The sequence below is a fragment of the Clinocottus analis genome, unplaced genomic scaffold (assembly GCF_023055335.1).
Source record: "Clinocottus analis isolate CAN_PGR_092001 unplaced genomic scaffold, fCliAna1.0.p SCAF_5, whole genome shotgun sequence".
NCBI classification, from domain to species: Eukaryota; Metazoa; Chordata; class Actinopteri; order Perciformes; family Cottidae; genus Clinocottus; species Clinocottus analis.
This window is the reverse complement of record NW_027176207.1, coordinates 12,481,234-12,500,656: the sequence shown is the minus strand read 5'-3', so window position 1 is coordinate 12,500,656 and position 19,423 is coordinate 12,481,234. Positions and strand designations below refer to the sequence as shown.

Sequence of the window (19,423 nt, the reverse complement as noted above, 5' to 3'; positions counted from 1 at the left end):
GTGCCCCCCACTTGCATTAAGACTGGTGAGCTTTTCCCTTGATTTATTGAAAATACTCCGCCGACAAATTATATTGTGAATGTTGTTTTTCAAAAGCATATTGTAGTGCTTCCAGTCTGCTTCTTTCTGATATTGGAAAACTATTATTTTAATAATCCAATCTTCTCTCTTTTAAAATATCTCTCACTGATGTTGTTGAATGCCACATGGACATGCCAGTTGTGACAGCTTGACAGGCCGAGCAACAGTAACCAATGGGGGACGGGCTTAGCGAAGGTCAGTTGATGCCTCCACTCTTCTGCAACGGCAATGCTGCGTGGAGACTGTGATGTATTTGTCTTTTAACCGTGTCACAGTCAGTGGCTTCCTTTTTTTATGTGAGACATTAATTGTGAGGTGCGTGTTGTCTTCTTGTGTAACTCGGCATCACAGTGGGGCCTCGGCTACATCAGCTTCGGCCTAACCCGAGAGCAACACCTCTTAAAATAGAACGTTAGATATGTACTGTAACGCTAGATTCTAGGTGAGTGTAGGTGTAGCCCTCTAACTGTGGGCCTAACCTCCTCTTGCTGAAGAAATGCTGGTTTAAATTGGGAGAAAAACTATGGTCATTGTAATTGTAGACATGTGAGAGGCCTGTGCAGGTCACAAGGCCACAAAAAAAAATTGCGACTGGACAGGTATAAACCCAAAATATGGCATTATACAATGTAACTCACTCATTTTCGCTGAATTTTTATTCATACTCCATTGTGTGTGCTAGAGGCAGTACGAGCTAAGCACTCCAGGGTTGCAGTGAAGGGCACTCGCACAGCGGGGTGAATGATTGACTTTGAGAGTGTGTAGGCTGTTTTTGATGTTATAATTTGATTTGAACAACAACATGAAAGTATTGAGTATGCGATTTTTAATTCAGATTCAAACCAAATTACACCAGGGTTTATCTATTTTGACTTCTCAAATATACACAATAAACACGTCTGACACTAAAGTGAAATAAAGTGAAAGTGAAACAAATCATGAACATTTAAGCCACAAATTGCTCATGGCAAGTAATGTTCATTACTAGTTATCTCGGCAAAACAAGTCCAATGGAGAACTGGCTATATTTGCTTTCCTCAACAGAACAGTCTGGAAGGTTGACGGATGAAGTGAAAAAGAATTATGGTCACATACAACCCATCCCAAGTGGAAAGGTGTGTATCTTTTTCTATATACTGTGAATGCACTTTCTGAGAAAACAGAGCAGCAACGGGAAAACACAGACACATGAAATGTGGGACAGATGGTATGACACAACAAAAACTGCAGCTTATTCAACTGACAAACACACGGGAACACGAGGGGTTGTTCAGGTTGCTCTCCAGCCTAAAAAAACTCCACAGTTTTGTGTGTTTTGTGCATTTCTCAAGCACCATAAACCTAACACAGGGAATACTTTGTAAGACTGCATCTGTTGTGCAGCAGCTGCTGTCTGTCAATATTCAAAACTCACCTTTCTTGTCTCCAAAAAAGAGGGTCTGTTGTGCTGGGTTTGACCACTGGAGGGAGGTGTTGTCATTATACTCCACACGGCAGGTCATGTTCGCCGTCCCACCCTCTGTCACCGTCACATTCTGAACCAGTGGGTACTGACCGCTGATGCCTGTAACATAACCCACAAGAGAAATGTGTAAAAAGAGATGAGGATGGATCAGCAAAGGGGGGAGATAGGAAGATACAAAGATAGACAGAGTTACACAAATGTTACATGTTTGATTGCTTGATTTGTAAGGTTGCTTTGTTATTTACATTTGCTGAATACATTTAAAGTTATAAAGTAAGGTATTTTAATCCAGTTGGTTCAGAAGGATGTTCATGAAATAAATAAAGAATAGTCTGTCTCTAAAAGTCAACTCTTCACACTACAGGACAAAGAGAGGAAATCTGATTTATATCTTTGACAAATGCTTAACACCCTAATTAAAAAGCAAATGTTTAGCCAGAATGGCCGGCCACTACTGTGTGCTAAATTGGACCCTAACATAGAACACAAAGGGGGCATTTAGCTCGCGGTACCAACCCTGAAACCTCAGCAGCACAGGAAAGACCAATTAAAAAACATTTTTTGTAGACTTGTGTGTGCATGTGAGGATGCTGGTGTGTGCAATGCCTGCATCCGATGAGAGAAACATAATGATGCATGTGAGTAGACCAAGTACAGATAGTTTTCAGCACCATGGACAGGTCACTATCACAAGTGGTTTGCCAATAGCTGCCAGTTTTCAGAACTCTGGACAGCTCACTGTGTGTGTGTGTGTGTGTGTGTGTGAGAGCAAGTACATAATAATAACCATATATCTATCCCTGTTTCTATTCCCAGAGGACAGGTTTTAAAGACTGTGTGACTAAAGGCTTAGGTAAGAAAGATTATGCATCCCCAGCTAACTCTCCCATCTTAAACCACCATTCCCCTCAGGAAAGGATCATGAAGCTGAAAAAAACATATAAGGAAATAGAAAAGTAAGACATATTTTGAATTGAGGAGTTTCTCTAATTCCATTCCTGTGTGAGTCTGTTTGATACCTTCTCATTCAAAAGGCTGGTAATAAATTAAAGCGCGAGACATTTTGTGTTTTCCCCATTTCAGTTAATGACTGTACAGGTAAGATAAACAAACCATCAAACAGCGCTAGTCTGCAGGGTTAGCAGGTGAGGCAAACCCCATCCTTGATAGACCTGTGGTGAAAGACATGTTGAGAGGAAAGAGGGTGAGGTAAAGGAGGAGAGGAGAGGTAGCGAGAGGCAAGTCAAGGAGCACGGGTCATTTCCAGTGTTGATTAAGGCCTCCCGAGGTTAATCATGCATGTGAGAGATAGAGAGGGAAGAGCAGGGAAACGGAAGAAAAATGGATCGGAGCTATGGGAGGCTATGAATATGTTTTATTCATGAAAGCTTTGCATGACGCATGATCTGCCAACGATTTACCGTTCGCCTGCGCCAGCCCTCGCCCTCTTTTTTTACTTCTTCTCTTTAAATCACTTATTTTGTTCTCATTTGTTTCTCACTCACGCAGTTAGGCAACATACAGCCCACTGTGAAACAATTTATTTTTTTGTGCTGGCCGCAAAGGGAAATTATTGGTTAACTGCGATGTATGACGTAGTGTAAGATTCTACCACAATTACATTTTGCAGGGACACATCCACTGCAGTAATGAAGAAGGAGACACTTTGGAGGTATGCTCACTTGTTGTATTGTCAACCCTGTACTAATCCATGAATAAACAATCTGCTATTTTTTTCATCAAATTATCTGCCTTTGACAAATAAAAAAATGTTTGGGTCATTTTATGTTCCGGCAAAGTGTATTTAAAGTGCCCCTTGAGCATAATATATATATATATATATATATATATATATATATATATATATATATATATATATATATATAAAATGGTGTTTGAATTTTACTGCAAGAAATACATATGAAAATATATATTTTACACAGTACTTGTGCATAGGTGTCCCACATGTGAACCTGCATATATACTTATCAGGACAGGAGCCACATTATATAGCATATATTAATGTTTCTTTTTCCATTTCTTTCCCTTTTTCTTCTCTCCACTTATACTAGTGCCAATACAAAGTTACAATAGTCCGGGGATCCCTCTGCCTGAGTCCTTCGTCGGTGTCTGGTGAAACACATCCAGTGGGACTGAAAGGGCCAAAGGGGCCACAATGATGGTTATATTAGAACAGTGCAGTGTTCTGTGTGCCTAATTGGCCAATGGAGTAGGTTCTTCCATTCTCCCCCCTGGCCACCCAGACCTGATTTAAATGTATCTCCTGAGGGAAAGAGGCAGCTGTTCTCTCCTGATTTCCATGTCTAAATTTAGGTCCTTCCCTCACTTCACCTCGAAGCTTTCTCCTACTTTCAGTTTCTTGCTCTCTCTTTTCCAGTTCACATCTATTCCACTCAATTCCTCTCTCTGTGAGTCACGTTTCCTCCTTTGGTTGATCCCTGAAGGGTGGCATTTCCACTTTCTTTGTCTCTCATTTTCGCATTCTCTCTGTTTCCTGGGGCTCCCCAGTCTTTCAAATTGATCTTGATCCTACCGCCTTTCTTGTGCTCAATTGGGCTATATCTCTCATGGAGAGTAGGGGTCAGTTTAATTGCCCTCCACTTTGACTGACATGCCAAGGCTAAGCCAGGTCAACAACGTCCTCAAGCGCATGACATTATGAAGTAATGACATTATGAAATTAGCTTTGCTTTATTTAGCTTAAGTTGGATATTAAATGTGTGCCACCCTAACGATCGTATACTATAGAGCAAGGCAAGCCTGTATATATTGACGTTGAAGATCGCAAAGTGGGTTGCAACTGCCTCTAAACAAGTAGAAAATCATTATTTCCTCTAGATTCTCACACTTTATCCTTCACACAGCTGTCTCCCTAGATGAGCTGAATCTTAAAATTTAATGGGACCATTCAGTACCCTCCAGTACCCACTGTATGCTCTGGCTAATAATCAAGGCTGGCGGCAAAGCTTCCCTACAATCATTTGGACGTGTGCCTCCCACCACACAAAGTAGTGTCTCCAATATTTCTCAAAAGACTAAACTAATACTACTATGCCAAAAGTAGATGCCTGTGCGGCCAGGCCAGTAGACGTTCCCATGATACAAAGACACATTCAGACAGACAGCACCTGTTGCCAAAGCAAACTACTGGACAAATAACACTGATAAGAGTATCCCGGCTGCTTCCTGTCCGCTTTCCGATGTGACCTTTCAAGCAAGAGCAGCTGAGTCTACTAACCTTTCTTATTTAGGCATTCAAGATGCAGAGAAAAAGAGAGAGATGCAGGGAGACAGACGGATGGCCTGGAGCTACTGACCTTTATACCAGGACTGGAGCTCAACTGAGCTGTAGAGCTATGATGTATGGGCTGGGAATACAGGATTTCAATATGGATAAAGGCAGCAGTCCACATTTCTGATTAGCCAATTCACCTTTTAAGCCAGTCGAACATAAATACCCTGTAAATGCAGACTCTGGATTTCATCACTGTATATTTGAATTCAAAGGATCAGTCTGGTTTTCACAGTGCCATCATTTCTATCGGATATGAAAACACCAAAGAAATCTTTGAGAGGGCTGTTGCGACAATGAAGCAAGAAACAATGAGGCAGGTTGGAAACAAGCTATACTTGTAGTGTTGTTAATAAAACGTCATTGCAACAGAGAAACTGTGTGCATGCACTACTGTAAGCAGATAAGGTAGAGATTATACCAAAAAGCTGATATAGTATGCAAACAGGGAGAGACATTTACAACTACAGTTTGGTTCATACTCATAAGCCATAGGTTTTCATTCTGAACCAATTTGGCTAACCACATGGTTTAAGAACTTGTTTTACACTTGAAGTATCTTTAAAATGCTCAAGCTTGGATGAACATTACATTTGAACTACAACCACATGGCCTACTGTGCTATGTAATTATAATGTTGTTTTAAAAAGTTTTTACTTGCAGTTAAAAAAAAAAAAGAGGTGTATTTTTATCACATCAATGAAGTGATTAAAACAAACTCCAGTTGGTCACTGTTCAAAATGCATCCCACTCAGATCATGAATGAGATAGGACAGCTTTGCCGTGAGCGGTTTGAGTCTTTAAGGTTATGCAGGTGGCTACACAGCTGGATATACAAGCTTCTCAGGCTGAGTGATTCTCAGAGTGTCAGGCAGCAGGGCGGCCCAGTGATTGGAGAGTTTGATCAGCTAAAGAGCTGGTGTGAGTTCATCAACCACTCATGTATCCTGTCACAATGTCCTTGAGCAATAACACATATCTACCAACCTTCTCACTGGTTTACAGCATCATCAACATGTTGAAAATGCAAATGAACCTGAACTTTCAGGCAGTTTAAAAAAAAAAAAATCTGGGCGAAAACCAATTTTAGCTGATGATATGGAACACAAAATGTTGCTGGTAGCTTCCTGGAAGAAAAGCTGACATATCAGACAAGAGCATCATCGCTCCCTGCTCTCGCTCGGGGACTCTCCCTCCCACTGTGACAATTTTCACACAAACTCCTTCCTTTTTCTCAGGAACATGCTCTGCAAACAGACAGTCTTGCTGCTTTCTCTTTTACTGTGACCTTTTTCACGCCTTCTATCAACATTCATCCCAAATCCACGTTGCATCTCAAATGTGATTTATCAACATTTTTTAACACTATTACACCTTCAAAATAAGCTTCCAGTATTCACATACAAAATTAAACTGCAAATGTAAAAAAAAAAGGAGGAGGTGGAGGGTTACAGCAGTGCAAGTAATTTATCTTTTGAATCTCTGGAAAACAGAGAAGGTGAAGACACATGGTGTGCCAGTCAGCACTAATCACGATTAATCACATTATGCCCCAAATTCAATAATGAAGTAAAAATTAGTGTATTGCACACTTTTATTTTAAAGTAATGTTAACAGCACTCTGGAGCAACAGCAAGTTAACATACATACATATATAGTTATGAACTTTTTTTTTTTTTTTCTGAACAGCTGGCAGAAGAAAAAAACATATCTTATCTGGAAACAGTGTGTTCAGTAGTTAGGAACAAGCCTCTCCTTCTTTTTTTCATGTTCAGTCTGTTGCTTACCTTAAAGATGTATGTTAAAGACCAGCAATTGATTCACTTTATACAAAAGCAATAAGTGCTTGTCATTCTTTCCAGTTCAGTTCAGTTTTTCTTCCTTGTGTTGGCTTGAACAAGTGCACTGAACATCTTCTCATGTGTCGAAAGTTCTCCTCTTTGAGAGAAGAGTAAAGATCCAGAGTTGATAGTAAGCCTATCGCAGCACTTCTGAAAATTCGAAATGTTTGTACTTTCGTGTAAATAGGGAGTGGGGAGGAAGAGGTATTACTGAAGATGACCCTCAGCTAAAGAATCTTCCATTTTCCATCCTCCTCCTAATAGTAGAGATGCCACATCATCCAAGTCCTAATGCTGCGTTCACACCAAAAGCGTTGTGAATTTGAAGCGAGTAGATTACATGCAAAGTCAATGCATAGACGCAAATGGTTACCCAAAAGTTGAAATTGTACCTAGTGCTACTACAGTGCTAATCACTAGCCACTGTGTTGCTCTGGGTTTTTGAAATAGGGGATGGAGGTGGGGAGGAAGATGTATTACTGAAGATCACCCTCAGCTAAAGAATCTTACACTCTCCTTCGTCCTCCTAATGGTAGAGATGCCACATCATCCTATACCTAAGGGTTAAGGATGATGGAGGATAGGTCTAATTAGAGATGATCATTTAGAGTTTCCGTATAGCTCTGAGTTTTTGAAATAGGGGATGGAGGTGAAGAGGAAAAGGTATTACTGAAGACATGACTCATCCTACTATTCCAAAGGGTACTTTGGAATAGTACCCTTTGGTACTATTTTTTTTGGTACTCCTCATTGTGCGTCATCCTGGTACAAAACCCTGTCTCTTGCATTTAAAAAAAAATATTTGTCAAAATATAATCTGTCTTTCTGACCTCATGAATCCTTTTCAGATTGCTTGTTGCTGAATCACCTTCAGGATTTTGAAATGTTTCCATTTCAGGCGATTTCTGAGATTTCGCATGTCGCTGATGTTCAGCTTCCGACTGCGGATCTGGTCGTTGGCACGATTCAGAGCAGACAGAGCAGATTCCAAATCATGCTCCTGAGGTATCTGCGCCAAATATCTGCTTTTCCTGCTTGTCTCCTCTGCGAGTGCACCTCTGCCCACATGCATGTCTCTACAGCACCGTGCATGTGGTGGAGCTAGATGGGTTCTGCCCAAAGAAGACAGATCTAATACGCAGTTTAGTCAATAACTGATTAAAGAAATAAATGAGTGAGGTATAATTTATCCAATCAGCGGCCTAAAAAATACTTCCGGAGGTGCTATTTTCAACTTGCACCAGAGTGCAAGTTGTGTTGGAGTCCCATGTCTTTGTTCTCAGGTGTCGTTCACATCTTGCGTGTTCTCGTCGGCCTCTCTTCTCTTGCAGCAACATTTTAACAAGATGACACAGGAACGTCCCAGCACGAGCACGAGTCTTACAAAAAGAATCAACCCTAACAAGATCAAATCTCTCATCCAAGACCTGTTTAAGAGAAGAACCTTGGCGGAGAAACTCCAGGTGAAACGACTGGTCCCAGATCAGCCTCCTGACGGTCATGTCCATCATGCACAGCCAGCTGGTACTTGTGCTACATCGATGCTAACAGTACGCAACCACTGACACCGTCACTGCAGCGCTCGTGGAGAGGCTGAGCATCGTTCTCCCACACGGACAAACAGACAAACTTATTGCCCAAGCTTACAACGGGGCTGCAGTCGGCTCTCTAGTGTCCACTGCTACGTGTATCAGCTGATCCTTATCATGCAGCAAGCATCCCCGAATGTGGACATGCTATTTAACCAGCTGCAGAAGAGGAGCATCAACCCTATCTTGCCAAGTGTTGGAATACATGTTAAATATTTTACCGCAAAGTAGTAATGGCCATACCTTTTTTTTTGTTGCATTGAATCATACAGTGATGTTTGCTGAAATTGATTGTCTGGCTACCAAAAAAAATCCACCAGCCGCCACTGAGTGATACTGACTTAAAGTGAGCTGCCATAGTGTATCAGACCGCGGGGTCAGGAGCTTTGCGTATGTGTGATTCATTTCACTGTGAGTGCTTTGAGGCGGAGCGGCGTGCGGAGCAGCTTGCGGCAGCGCCGCTGTTGGCTGAGAACACAAACTACATAACAATACGTGCTTTCACGTCAGGCTCAAGGCGGCAAGTTCATTGCCGACTTACATACGTACATAAATCGCAGAATGCAGTTAATGCATGATTAAATAAATAACGCTGTTAAAGGATTGCTGAGTCAACGCTGTATTATTTTGCCGAGCCCTAATTTAAAGCTCTGTTTATTCCAACCAAATGGATGGAATATTCTATTTCTCTGCTTTGTATTGTTTGTGTTTCTGACTGAACTGTATGTTAATTTCTGTGCGTGCGTGTGTGTACTTGCTCTTTTGACAGTGATAAGACTCCTACTGTGAGCAAATTGAATACAACCCCTGCAGAGGGTGGAGCTACCTTTGTATTCAACACTGGGGTCCAACCACCTCAGGACAGTCATTTCTGATCTGCAGATATGAAATTAATTATCCGGCACCAGAGAGTCTCGCTATGGCAGTGCTGGTGCTATTTACATACAGTAATTAGACTGGGCAGCTGTTGGGCTGCCATCACAAAGTTGACGTCCAACTCAACAACTGAAGTCAGATCAATGAAATATCACATACTTCACCACGACGATAATAGGTATTGTTTAAGCGTGGTATGGGGTGACCGAGAGAAGACAGCTTGGCAGGAATCAAGAGCTGTCAGAGAGGAGAGTGACATATTTTTGTGCCGCTTTTAAGATTTTGAAAGGTGTTAGCAGACAGTGATATGTTGATTATGAAACATCCCGGAAAAAAATCTCAAATGATAACACTTTATTATAAAGCAGGAAACAACAGGAAACAAACATACTAAAGCACAGAGCAGTTTTTCTGCCTATATCTTATTTATTAGGGTGTACGTACACCATGCTTCGGTTTATACCTGATTTAGGAGTCACGTATGTATGTATGTACATATATTAGTGCTGGGCAAGTTAACATGTTATTAACGCGTGAACTTTACAATCAATTAATGGCGTTCACTTTTTGATCATGCGTAAGTTCTGCATTTTTTTTGGCGTGGGGGCTTTTACTTTAAAGGCGATTTATGTACATGCGCGCACGCTTCCCTAGACAGGCCTTGTTGACGATTTGCCAACTTGAGCCTGACGTGAAAGCACGTATGTTCTGTAGTTTCTGCCGCGAGTCGCTGAGTCGCCTCACAAAGATTTACATGCGCTCAGTCTACCGGCAGCCTCGCGCTGCAAGCTCAGTGTCCCCGGGTTGAATATGAATCGCGCATGCGCCAAGCCAACCCTGATACCTGTCAGCTGTCCTTCACATCTCCACCTCATTCAACATATGTATATGTATGTATACACACACACACACACACACACACACACACAAATTACTAATCGGTGACTAGACATGCTTCGGGACACTAATATTATTCTTGCCTTTGATTCAGCCACATCATTTTCAAAGGTAAGAGATATAAACCTCTGCCTATTCTCTGCATGCAAGCTGCCTGATTTCAAGCTCTGTCCAGTGTGTTCAGGGATCTCACTATCCTTTCTGAGCCGAGGGCAGACATCTCATAATTCTATGAAAGAGGTAAACCTGGCCTTCATAAGCACTTCACACACTGCTTTCTTCCAGATGGCAAAAGAGTGCAGAAGAAGCTGATACTAAGCCGAGTAACGGTAAGGACAAAAGTTTGTATTTTGACAGATAAGTGAAAATGTGGAAGAAGGAACAACAGTAACCAACTAAGGCAAAAGCAAAATGAATGCTATCTTGAAGGCCTCCATCAAGCTAAAGGGACCCACTTCTCACACTCTCTGTGATGTTAGGCAGACATGTGAGAAACATTTAAATGATGTTGCACTGATTCATTCCTTTTTTTTATGTCCTTGTATTTGGCTTTTTGTACATGACCCTGATCGAAATGGCTGCATGTATGTGTGGATCGTGTGTGGCTGTCATACTAATGTTACCTGTGCTGGTTGAAAGTGTGCAGTGCAATATACACTAATCGTTTTATTTTCAGTTCATCCTCTTCAAATTGCAAAATCCCAGTCTCATCTGGTCTATTTTCAGCGCAACAAGGTCACAGAAGGCCAAGCTTTGGCTACACACAGTGTATCTAGGCTCAGGTATTCCTCTTTAAATATGGCTGAGCAATATTAGCTTTCATACATACGCTTTCTGGCTTAGTAGATTTTGTTAAACAATTTAATAAGTGCACAAGGTCAGTAACGAGAAGGCATATAAAGGCATAGCATGCCACTTTTAACAGCATTGCGTGTGATGTCTACGGATTTGAAGCTTTCATTTAACACCTTGCTCTCATTCCCAACTCCTCACATATGTAGGTACCATCACAGTTTTAAACAATTGGGTAAACAAAACCCCTTGGTGACGTTTATATAACACAACTATAAAAACTAGCTCATCGTTTGGGTTAAAAAACAAGTATGTTTGTTTGTAATTAATTTATTTAAGTCAACGGTTGACAATGGTCTACTAGGTTAAAGTCATGTATTTGTTTGACCCCCATCAGCCCCGTCCTCCCCCTATATTTGCTCCAAGCATATAATATTGCTGCGGTGTAAACTGACATGCGAAAAAACTAAAAATATATAGTGATAATGTGAGAACTTTAGAAAGCACCATTTGGCTTTGCCTGGCTGGGTTAGAGAAAGCAGATATATATTGTGGCTATGGACATTTTTATCAAATTTCCTCAAACTGATGTAAAGGGAAATATGCTAAACTTTTTTTTTTCTGTTTTGATGCTTTCAGAACGGGATGAGGCCAGAATGATCGCAGACTAGTGGCATTCATGGGGGAAATCAGACTAATCACTGCTGCCACCAAAAATTCCCCAGTTCCCCAAAATCAACATGCCACAGTGGGATTTTCTAATGTCTGGTGATGTGTTGACAGACACTGTTCATCTAAGAGTGATATTGGGAAATACATCTCGCCCCAGGGGAGATCTGCAAGAGTCAGTGAACAGAAAGTGCTGGTTTAAAAAACAGCTCTTGTCATTTAGCGTGTGTTAAGCTGTAATTCTCCTCTTGGACAACGTTCAATCAGGGCAGAGTTAACACTGAAGATCTGGTCTCAAAGTGAAGCTCAGTCTGGTCTCACGCACCATGAGTACAGCTCAGCATATCATTTGAGGATTTCCATGACTATCTAAATATTGTCGATATCCACAAAAAAAAAAAAGGTCCATAAATCTGCGAGATTGAATCATCACCTTGCTAATAGTTGATTTGGCACAATTTAGATATTACAACTTTGCCAAAAATAGGCTAAAATTTAAATGTAAATATGAAAGGGGCTCAAGAACATTGTATTTCACTTTTACATCCTCCACAGCGTTGTGTGAGGGTTCCAAAACGTAGATACTTTATAGTTCCCATTATTACACAAAAACATACATCTTAAAAAAAAGTAACAGCAATTTCTCTTTCCAGAAATCCAAGAAATTGTCTCAATTTTGTCTGATGGGGGACAGTGTCAGACTTTGAAAATATAATTTTAAGTGTTCTTTTCACGATACAGCCTTCAGTTTGTATCAGGGACTCTACCTATGACACACAACACTGGCTCTAAGTTACAATGTGTATTATTACAATGAACAGCTTCAGGTTCCCAGAAACTGTGTGTTATGTGCACACACACATACATGACACACACCTACACACACACACCTACACACACACACACACACACACACCCTTAACCAGTCCCTCAGTCTTTCAGTCACGTACAAATCTCTCTCACATGGCCACAGGCTGATGCACTGTTGCTTTGACGGGAACTGAGCTTTTATCTGCCACTTATCAGCATTATTCTTACCTGGCTTGTTATGTTTTCATACCGATAGCCTCATTATAACGTCGAGAGAGGCAGAAGGGAGACATGTGCTCGACTCTGAACTACACATCCTCTGTTCCCCTATTAAGGGAGCAATGGATTTCCTATACTGTCACAGTAAGATAGAAAAGAATGATCGCCAGGTAGGGAAGGCCTTCAAAGAAGGAGACAGCGATCTTTCAGTCAAACACTGTGCATGCAGTGGCCCGGAGGAATGCTTTCAATTAATTACGCATTCAGACGCAGCAGAACAACAAGGAAACCCTGCATAGTGAACTGTGACTGGAAACATGTGATGTTGTTGCTATTACTGCCACGACTAAGGATGATGACAAGGAGGAGGAGGAGGAAAAATGGAGGAGGAAAAGGGACAAAACCTTGCTTCAAGCACTTGAAATGCAGTATGATAGATCTACTGTTTATTTGTACAAAAGCACCAGTTTTATCAAAGACGACCACTGTAGTTTTTAAACAGCAGGCCAGCTCCCCACTATGATTTAGAATCTCCCTAGTAAACGACCACTTATTCTAAAAAAGTGCTCATGAACCACAAACAACTGCAGAGTGTGGTGCGTCTTGGCGGGGGAACACTATTAACTCTGCTGGATGAGCTTCTGCAGAAAGAGTATGGATTTTTCTGAATACAGAAAGTAACTTGAAAGAGCATTTACACAACGATATTTTATCTGTCGACTGGATTTCATTTTTTTTTAACAGATGGGCCACTTGATTCAGATCAAGTTTCTTTTTTTTTAATCTCAATTGTCTATTATTTGCACACAAACACTTTACATTTGGGCACATATATTTTCATCACAACTCAGATTATACAACACAACACATATTTATATTAAAAATACTGCATTTCACCCAAATTTTTAAAACACAAGTTGCCGTGTACATATCTGAGCGGATATCAGTCCACTCTCTAACTTATCATCATGTCTCTGCTCAGGAAAGTTGTGCTTCTGTAATCATTAGCCAAAGATGCTAACAAAGCAAAATGAGATCTTAGTCAGGGTTGACTAAATTCTTAGTTTTGTGAGGCATATTTACTGAAGCATACTGCTGAATTAAATCAGATTATCTCTTTTCACATAAACACTCTGCCTCTCCTCTCTGCCTCTCTGATCTATAATCCGCTCTCTCATTGCCATCTTTCAGACACAGGGAAAGATTTTGATAATGATAATTTACCGCCACCTCTCCAGTACTTGGAAATGGTAAAGGGCAAATAATACACAATGAAATACCTGATAATTAATCTTATGACCTCGGACAGTGCTCTTCAGAGTCCATGTGCTTAAATAATTTACTGGCAAATATGAAAGAAAATATCTATGAATACAAGATGAGCTTTATGCCGTATAGTAGTGTGACCCTTTCTCAAGATATTATGACCCAAAGCGAAATATTTGTCATGATTTCCACTGTTTGGAAGTGACAAGCAAACAGTGCAAAGTGTTGATTAGTGTGTTTAATAAACACAAGTAAAAATGGTATGGAACCAAACAGCATTTTTAAAAGCTGAAATGGAAGTTGAAATGACTTAACCTTTAAAAATGTATCTGTGGGCCATTGAAACCGGCTCAAAATGTGTCTGTTCTGGAAATAAACAAACAGCACAATAACAAGGGAATAAAAGCAAAGAAACAGAGATTTCTTTCTGAAATGAAAAAAAAAAAAACGTAAATTCTGTTTAACTTTACTGATGGTAAGGCTGAGTATGAGGCAAAGCAGGGAAATGCAGCCACAACTCACCTCGGGCTTTGCCTTTTGAAGCCATCACTGAAGTACCCAAGTAGACAAGAGGAATTGGGTGGACAGCAAGAGAGGCAGATGCCAGAAAACAGCGAGGAAAAAGAACAGACAGAAGACAAAGCAACTGATTAGATAACTGGAGGGAAGAACAGCATGCCTGTATCTGTCGCGTAGATGCAGAAACAGCACTGTCTTTATCTCCAATGTCAATCACGAGTGCTGAAACTGCCGATTTCTCAACCCTGAAAGAGAATGTCCCGATTTAGCTCTTCAGCAAATTGAGATCTTACAGTGTGGCACCTTTTAATTAGTCGCATCACATCATCTGGATCATGCAAGGAAGCTTGTTGCTTTCTAATGAGCTTGCAAGGCCCGTAAGGACATGGGCATACTGTAGATATCATGTTGTTGATTAGAGAATGATGTGCTTTATTGTATTATTTCGTGTGGAAATTACAGACTTTATGAACACATTTTACAGTGGATTATCTCGTTCTCAGCTGATGCGTGTATGGCTCCAATTTCATGTGGACAAACAGAGAGCAATGATTTGTGTGTGCGTGTGTGTGTGTTCATGCACACCCTGGTGCACAGTCATAATCGGTTGTGATTGACAGCACTGTAATCAGAGAGGGGAAACACAGACAGGACTGTCGTCTAGCAGAGAATATGATGATATGGGAAGGTTCAACGAACAGCTTGTTGAAAATCATATAGGCCAACATATAGCCATGTACAAAAACAAAGGGAACCACAACACAGACAACACGCCCAACAACAGGAGTGTCACCTCAGAGACTTCCTGTCGGTAAAAACACAGGAGAGAGACAAAAAAACAACATATATTGTCTATTGACACGCATGTGTGTGTGTGTATTTGCGTGTGTATCCCAAGGGAATGACTCTTATGCTTCACACACACTGCTTTGCCAAATTGATGGATCTATTGGAATGCCTCCAGTGAGCCTGATAAACCTGTACAGCTCTAGGAGACGGAGCCTGAAAAAGAATGAGTGGAAGAACAAAGAGAATATAACCGCAGGTGCAGATTCTGCAGGTTAGAAAAATATAGTGCTTTCTTTTTCGATTACAGATCAATAAATCACTCTCCCTCTACATAACATACATACATATCATTTTCTATTTGGGCTTAAAAACATACTGTAGGTTTAAATTAATTGTCGGAGAAGGAGCGAAAAGCTGGACCGAGTTTTGACTCTCACATATTGTTTTGTTTACATCTGCGAGCCATCAAATCTTGATAGCCAATTTTGAGTGGCTGATGGAGATGGTTAGTTTTCTCCGTACTATTTCACAGATCGCCAACGAGCAAGATAGATAGAGTGAGCAATTGAAAGGGAGAGACTGATGATTTCCTGTGATGTGATAGTAAATTCAAACTCAAAGCCAGTACAATCAGTTTTTAACTGGTTATGAAACAGTCCACATTGAATACTGATGCCTTTATATGACCTAAATGAGCAAATATGACCATCAGCAACAAGATGGGATGTTTCTCTGTAGTTATTTGCAATACCCGTCACAGAGTCAGATTCAATTACAAAATCAGACAAAACCATTTATGTCACCCAGACCTGTGGAGCCACAGTTTACATTTTCACAGGCAAAGTTTCCCGATGAGTAGAGAGTTAACAAGAACATAATACACGCATTTTAAAATGTTATTTTCCATGTTATAGTTTGTGGTTATGCTGATACTGATACTGAGGCATAATCAGCAAAATAAAAGAACTGACAGAAGAACAAACCAAAAACTCTCAAGGGGACAGTGACAGAGGACAACAAACAAAAGTCAACCTCGCTCGGTCATTCAACAGATTGCAAGAACTGTGAGATTTGAATGGATTCAAAACCGATCTTAATCGTGACCAACATGCACCAGGCGATCAACAGTGCTTTGTACAAACTTGAGAGCCTGATAGACCAGCTGTGTTTAAAAATGAAAAACAGTACAACCAAGTAGTTACATCTATCTTTTATCGCCTGCTAAACAAAAGCACGCAACTAGCCAGATCAAGATCTTTGCATCACCTCACGGGGCAAATCGGAGAGGAACGAAACGGGAAAACAAATACAAAAAGCTCCACTAATCCTCTGTTACAAAGCCATGCAGTTTCACAGGTCAAGAGGGAGAGGGTCAGACACGTCTCTACCAACACTGCCTTCTACATGAGACTGATGGCTTTGTGAAATATTCCCTCAGCAAAGTCTGACCTCGCTCTCGTCCTGCCTTTCATCCCTGCTGTCAATGTATGAGTTCCCTGTCACAAGTGTGGCTCTGTAATCTCTCCAAGTCAATACCCATGAAAGAATAGACAGGTCAGAAAATGCATTATATACTTTTTAACAACCTATTGTTATATATATATATATATATATATATATATATATATATATATATATATATATATATATATATATATATATATATATATAACAAGAACACAAGCAGCAGCAGCAAAGCGATGAAAGTCTTCTTCTGTGCACATCGAGGTATTACAGTTACCAGGCAACACAACAGTTTGGTAAGTCCTGGCAAGCTGAAATTGAACAAAACACTTTTCATTTCACTCTCTCATTCCCCCATTTTACTGTGCCATGAGCAGAGTATTCCAAATTGATTACACAATGGCCACCTCTCACATGCTCTCCATTCTCCTGTTTGGACAAAATGCACTAAGGATACCTAAGAAGCTGCAGTTGAATGAGATCAAATTCAGCTCTTTTTCTAGAATGCGGTAGTTCAACCTGATGTGTTCTCTTTAGATTCCTCCTCTTTTGTTGTCTCATGTCCAGTAAAGTGCTTCAAGATACCTCAAAGAAAGTCCAAGAGGAAACAACGTCTTCAGTATAAAAACAAGTATTATAGTTTTTTGTTTAACCAACATTCAATTAAATCCAATATATGTTTAAAAAAAAAATCTATTTAAAGCTCCATCGAGCAATATTTTCGATGAAAAAATGACTTTCTATAATGTTAAAGTGAAGCACCTAGCACTGACCACACAAAGAATCGACACACCACTGTGTTTTTTTTTTAATCTATTGGTTCATTGGACCGCTGTTCCAATAACTGTGGCCGGTGGACCAAACTGGGACCACACCAAGAGTACAACAGCAGCAATATTGGATTTACTGTACAATCAGGTGGTGAAAGTTGTTCTGTTGGCTGTGCAATCAAGCAGTTGTTTTCCAACATTGTATATAAGTCTGAGTTGCTCTTAAGTTTGAATCTTTCTGCCCGCTAGGGGTTAATAACCTGTTACATGGAGGTGCAGTTTGATTTGTCATAGCAACTTAGGACATTCCCGTTTAAGGCCATTTCTTGTATACATTTTATATAATCTATTTTATCATCAGAAATACCTGGTGATTAATACCCTACATTTTAGATAAACATCCAGAGTTTTGTTATATTTTTTTATTTAATTTGGAAGAAAAATTGTGGTATGAACATGAAGGTGCATGCAAACCTTGAAATAAAAACCTCCCTTGGAGGTACTGGTCGAAGAATTGTCCTGGATAAGTGCATAAACACATGCACTTATCCGAGAAAGTGAAAAATGACTGTTTGGTGGTGTAACAGTAAAACTCAAGTTGTTCGCCGTCTCTGTCACCGTCAGCGGGGTGCCATCATAAATAAACTGTGCGATAGTTCATACAGACACCACCTACTGTGACACAGACAGACAGACACATACAGACACACACACACACACACACACACACACACACACACACACACACACACACACACACACACACACACACACAGCAGTGATCATAGTATTCCCTCAGGGTTTACGTCTCCAGGGGAAGACATGTGTTCAATTCCAACATCCTTCCTGTTTTCCTCTTTTTTTTGCCTTCATTGTTCTTCTATCTTCAACATATCCTCATTCAGGAGTTTGTCTCACCTGCCTTTTCAAATTCAATCTGCCCCCCCATTTTAACCCTTTCCTTTCCCATATATTTCTCTCCCCCTCGGGCTACCTTTTTTCACAGTGGCAGATATATTCAGAGTCTGACATGCAGTGAAAAGCCTATGGAGATCGATGTGTGCAGCATGGCTCTCTGAGCTGTCACATGGCATGATGGAGAGTTTAGCTTATCTTTCGTACAGAAGCAGCTGTTTTGCAATATGTTTGATGTACTCCAGGCCTTTGGAATACAACCAATATTCCACCGGTGAGCAGATTGCTGTAAAACCTCAACACCCTCTCTGTCACCTCATGACGTGGCTGTACATGGAGCCGCCGACCCACGCGTACACAAGAGCAAAACAACGGTGAGGAAAATATACATTGTGACACGTATTCGCACAATCGTGACTGTCAAGAGAAGCATCAACAAAAATACAACTCAGAATGAACAGAAGCAAATGTATTTAAATCTTATTTCATTAAGTACAGCTTTTGCTAAGGGCCGCAATTCATCTCAGGGTAATAAAGGAGACGGTAAACTGTGCTAATAGATGGAATCAAGTTTACTTAACTCAGCTTATTGCCACCATACTGCCCGCTTTATTAGATCTGTCTACCTCGTCCTTGTTTTCTCGCATTACAGGGAGGCATACATCTGTTTGTTTTGTCATTTAATCTAGCATATTTGATTTCCACTCCTTAACACGATTACGCATACACACCCTGTCCATGGTACAATCATCTGCTCATAAGCTGAATACCCATAAAACACACACTTATGCACAGCGGCACACGTGTTGTTAACGCATACCCATGTTGACAACCTTTGTTTCATCAATACTAAAGATGGTTATGGAGTTTCAGAGTGAACAGCTTCGAATGTTTTCTTTTTCATACTGAAAATCTGGTGAATCACCATCACCAGACCGTGTTTGAATGACACCAGGCAATCTGGACCCAACAGCTTCCTTTTCTAGTTTGCTATTTTCTCTTAGCAATATGAACATTATAGAGCGGAGGACCAGGGCCCGGGTTCGACAACCAGTCGCCGTTGTCCTCAGACCTGACCTATAATCGATAGATAATTGTTAATTATTACATTTTGACAAGGCGGTTCTAGTTTTACCGGCGCAGCTTTT

General features: G+C 40.6%; 1 protein-coding gene across 6 annotated transcripts in view; it reads right to left on the bottom strand.

Moving 5' to 3' along the window:
* cadm2a (cell adhesion molecule 2a) overlaps positions 1-19,423 on the bottom strand; it is a 193,517-nt gene that overhangs the window by 48,250 nt on the left and 125,844 nt on the right. For 3 of the 6 annotated variants that reach the window (XM_068599942.1, XM_068599946.1, XM_068599945.1), the window contains exons 2-3: positions 14,341-14,367; positions 1,496-1,645 (exon numbers count right to left, since the gene is read on the bottom strand). In XM_068599942.1, the coding sequence (XP_068456043.1) occupies positions 1,496-1,645; positions 14,341-14,367 (177 nt within the window). The remainder of the gene's footprint in view (positions 1-1,495; positions 1,646-14,340; positions 14,368-19,423) is intronic. The other 3 variants (XM_068599944.1, XM_068599948.1, XM_068599947.1) reach the window with 1 other exon arrangement.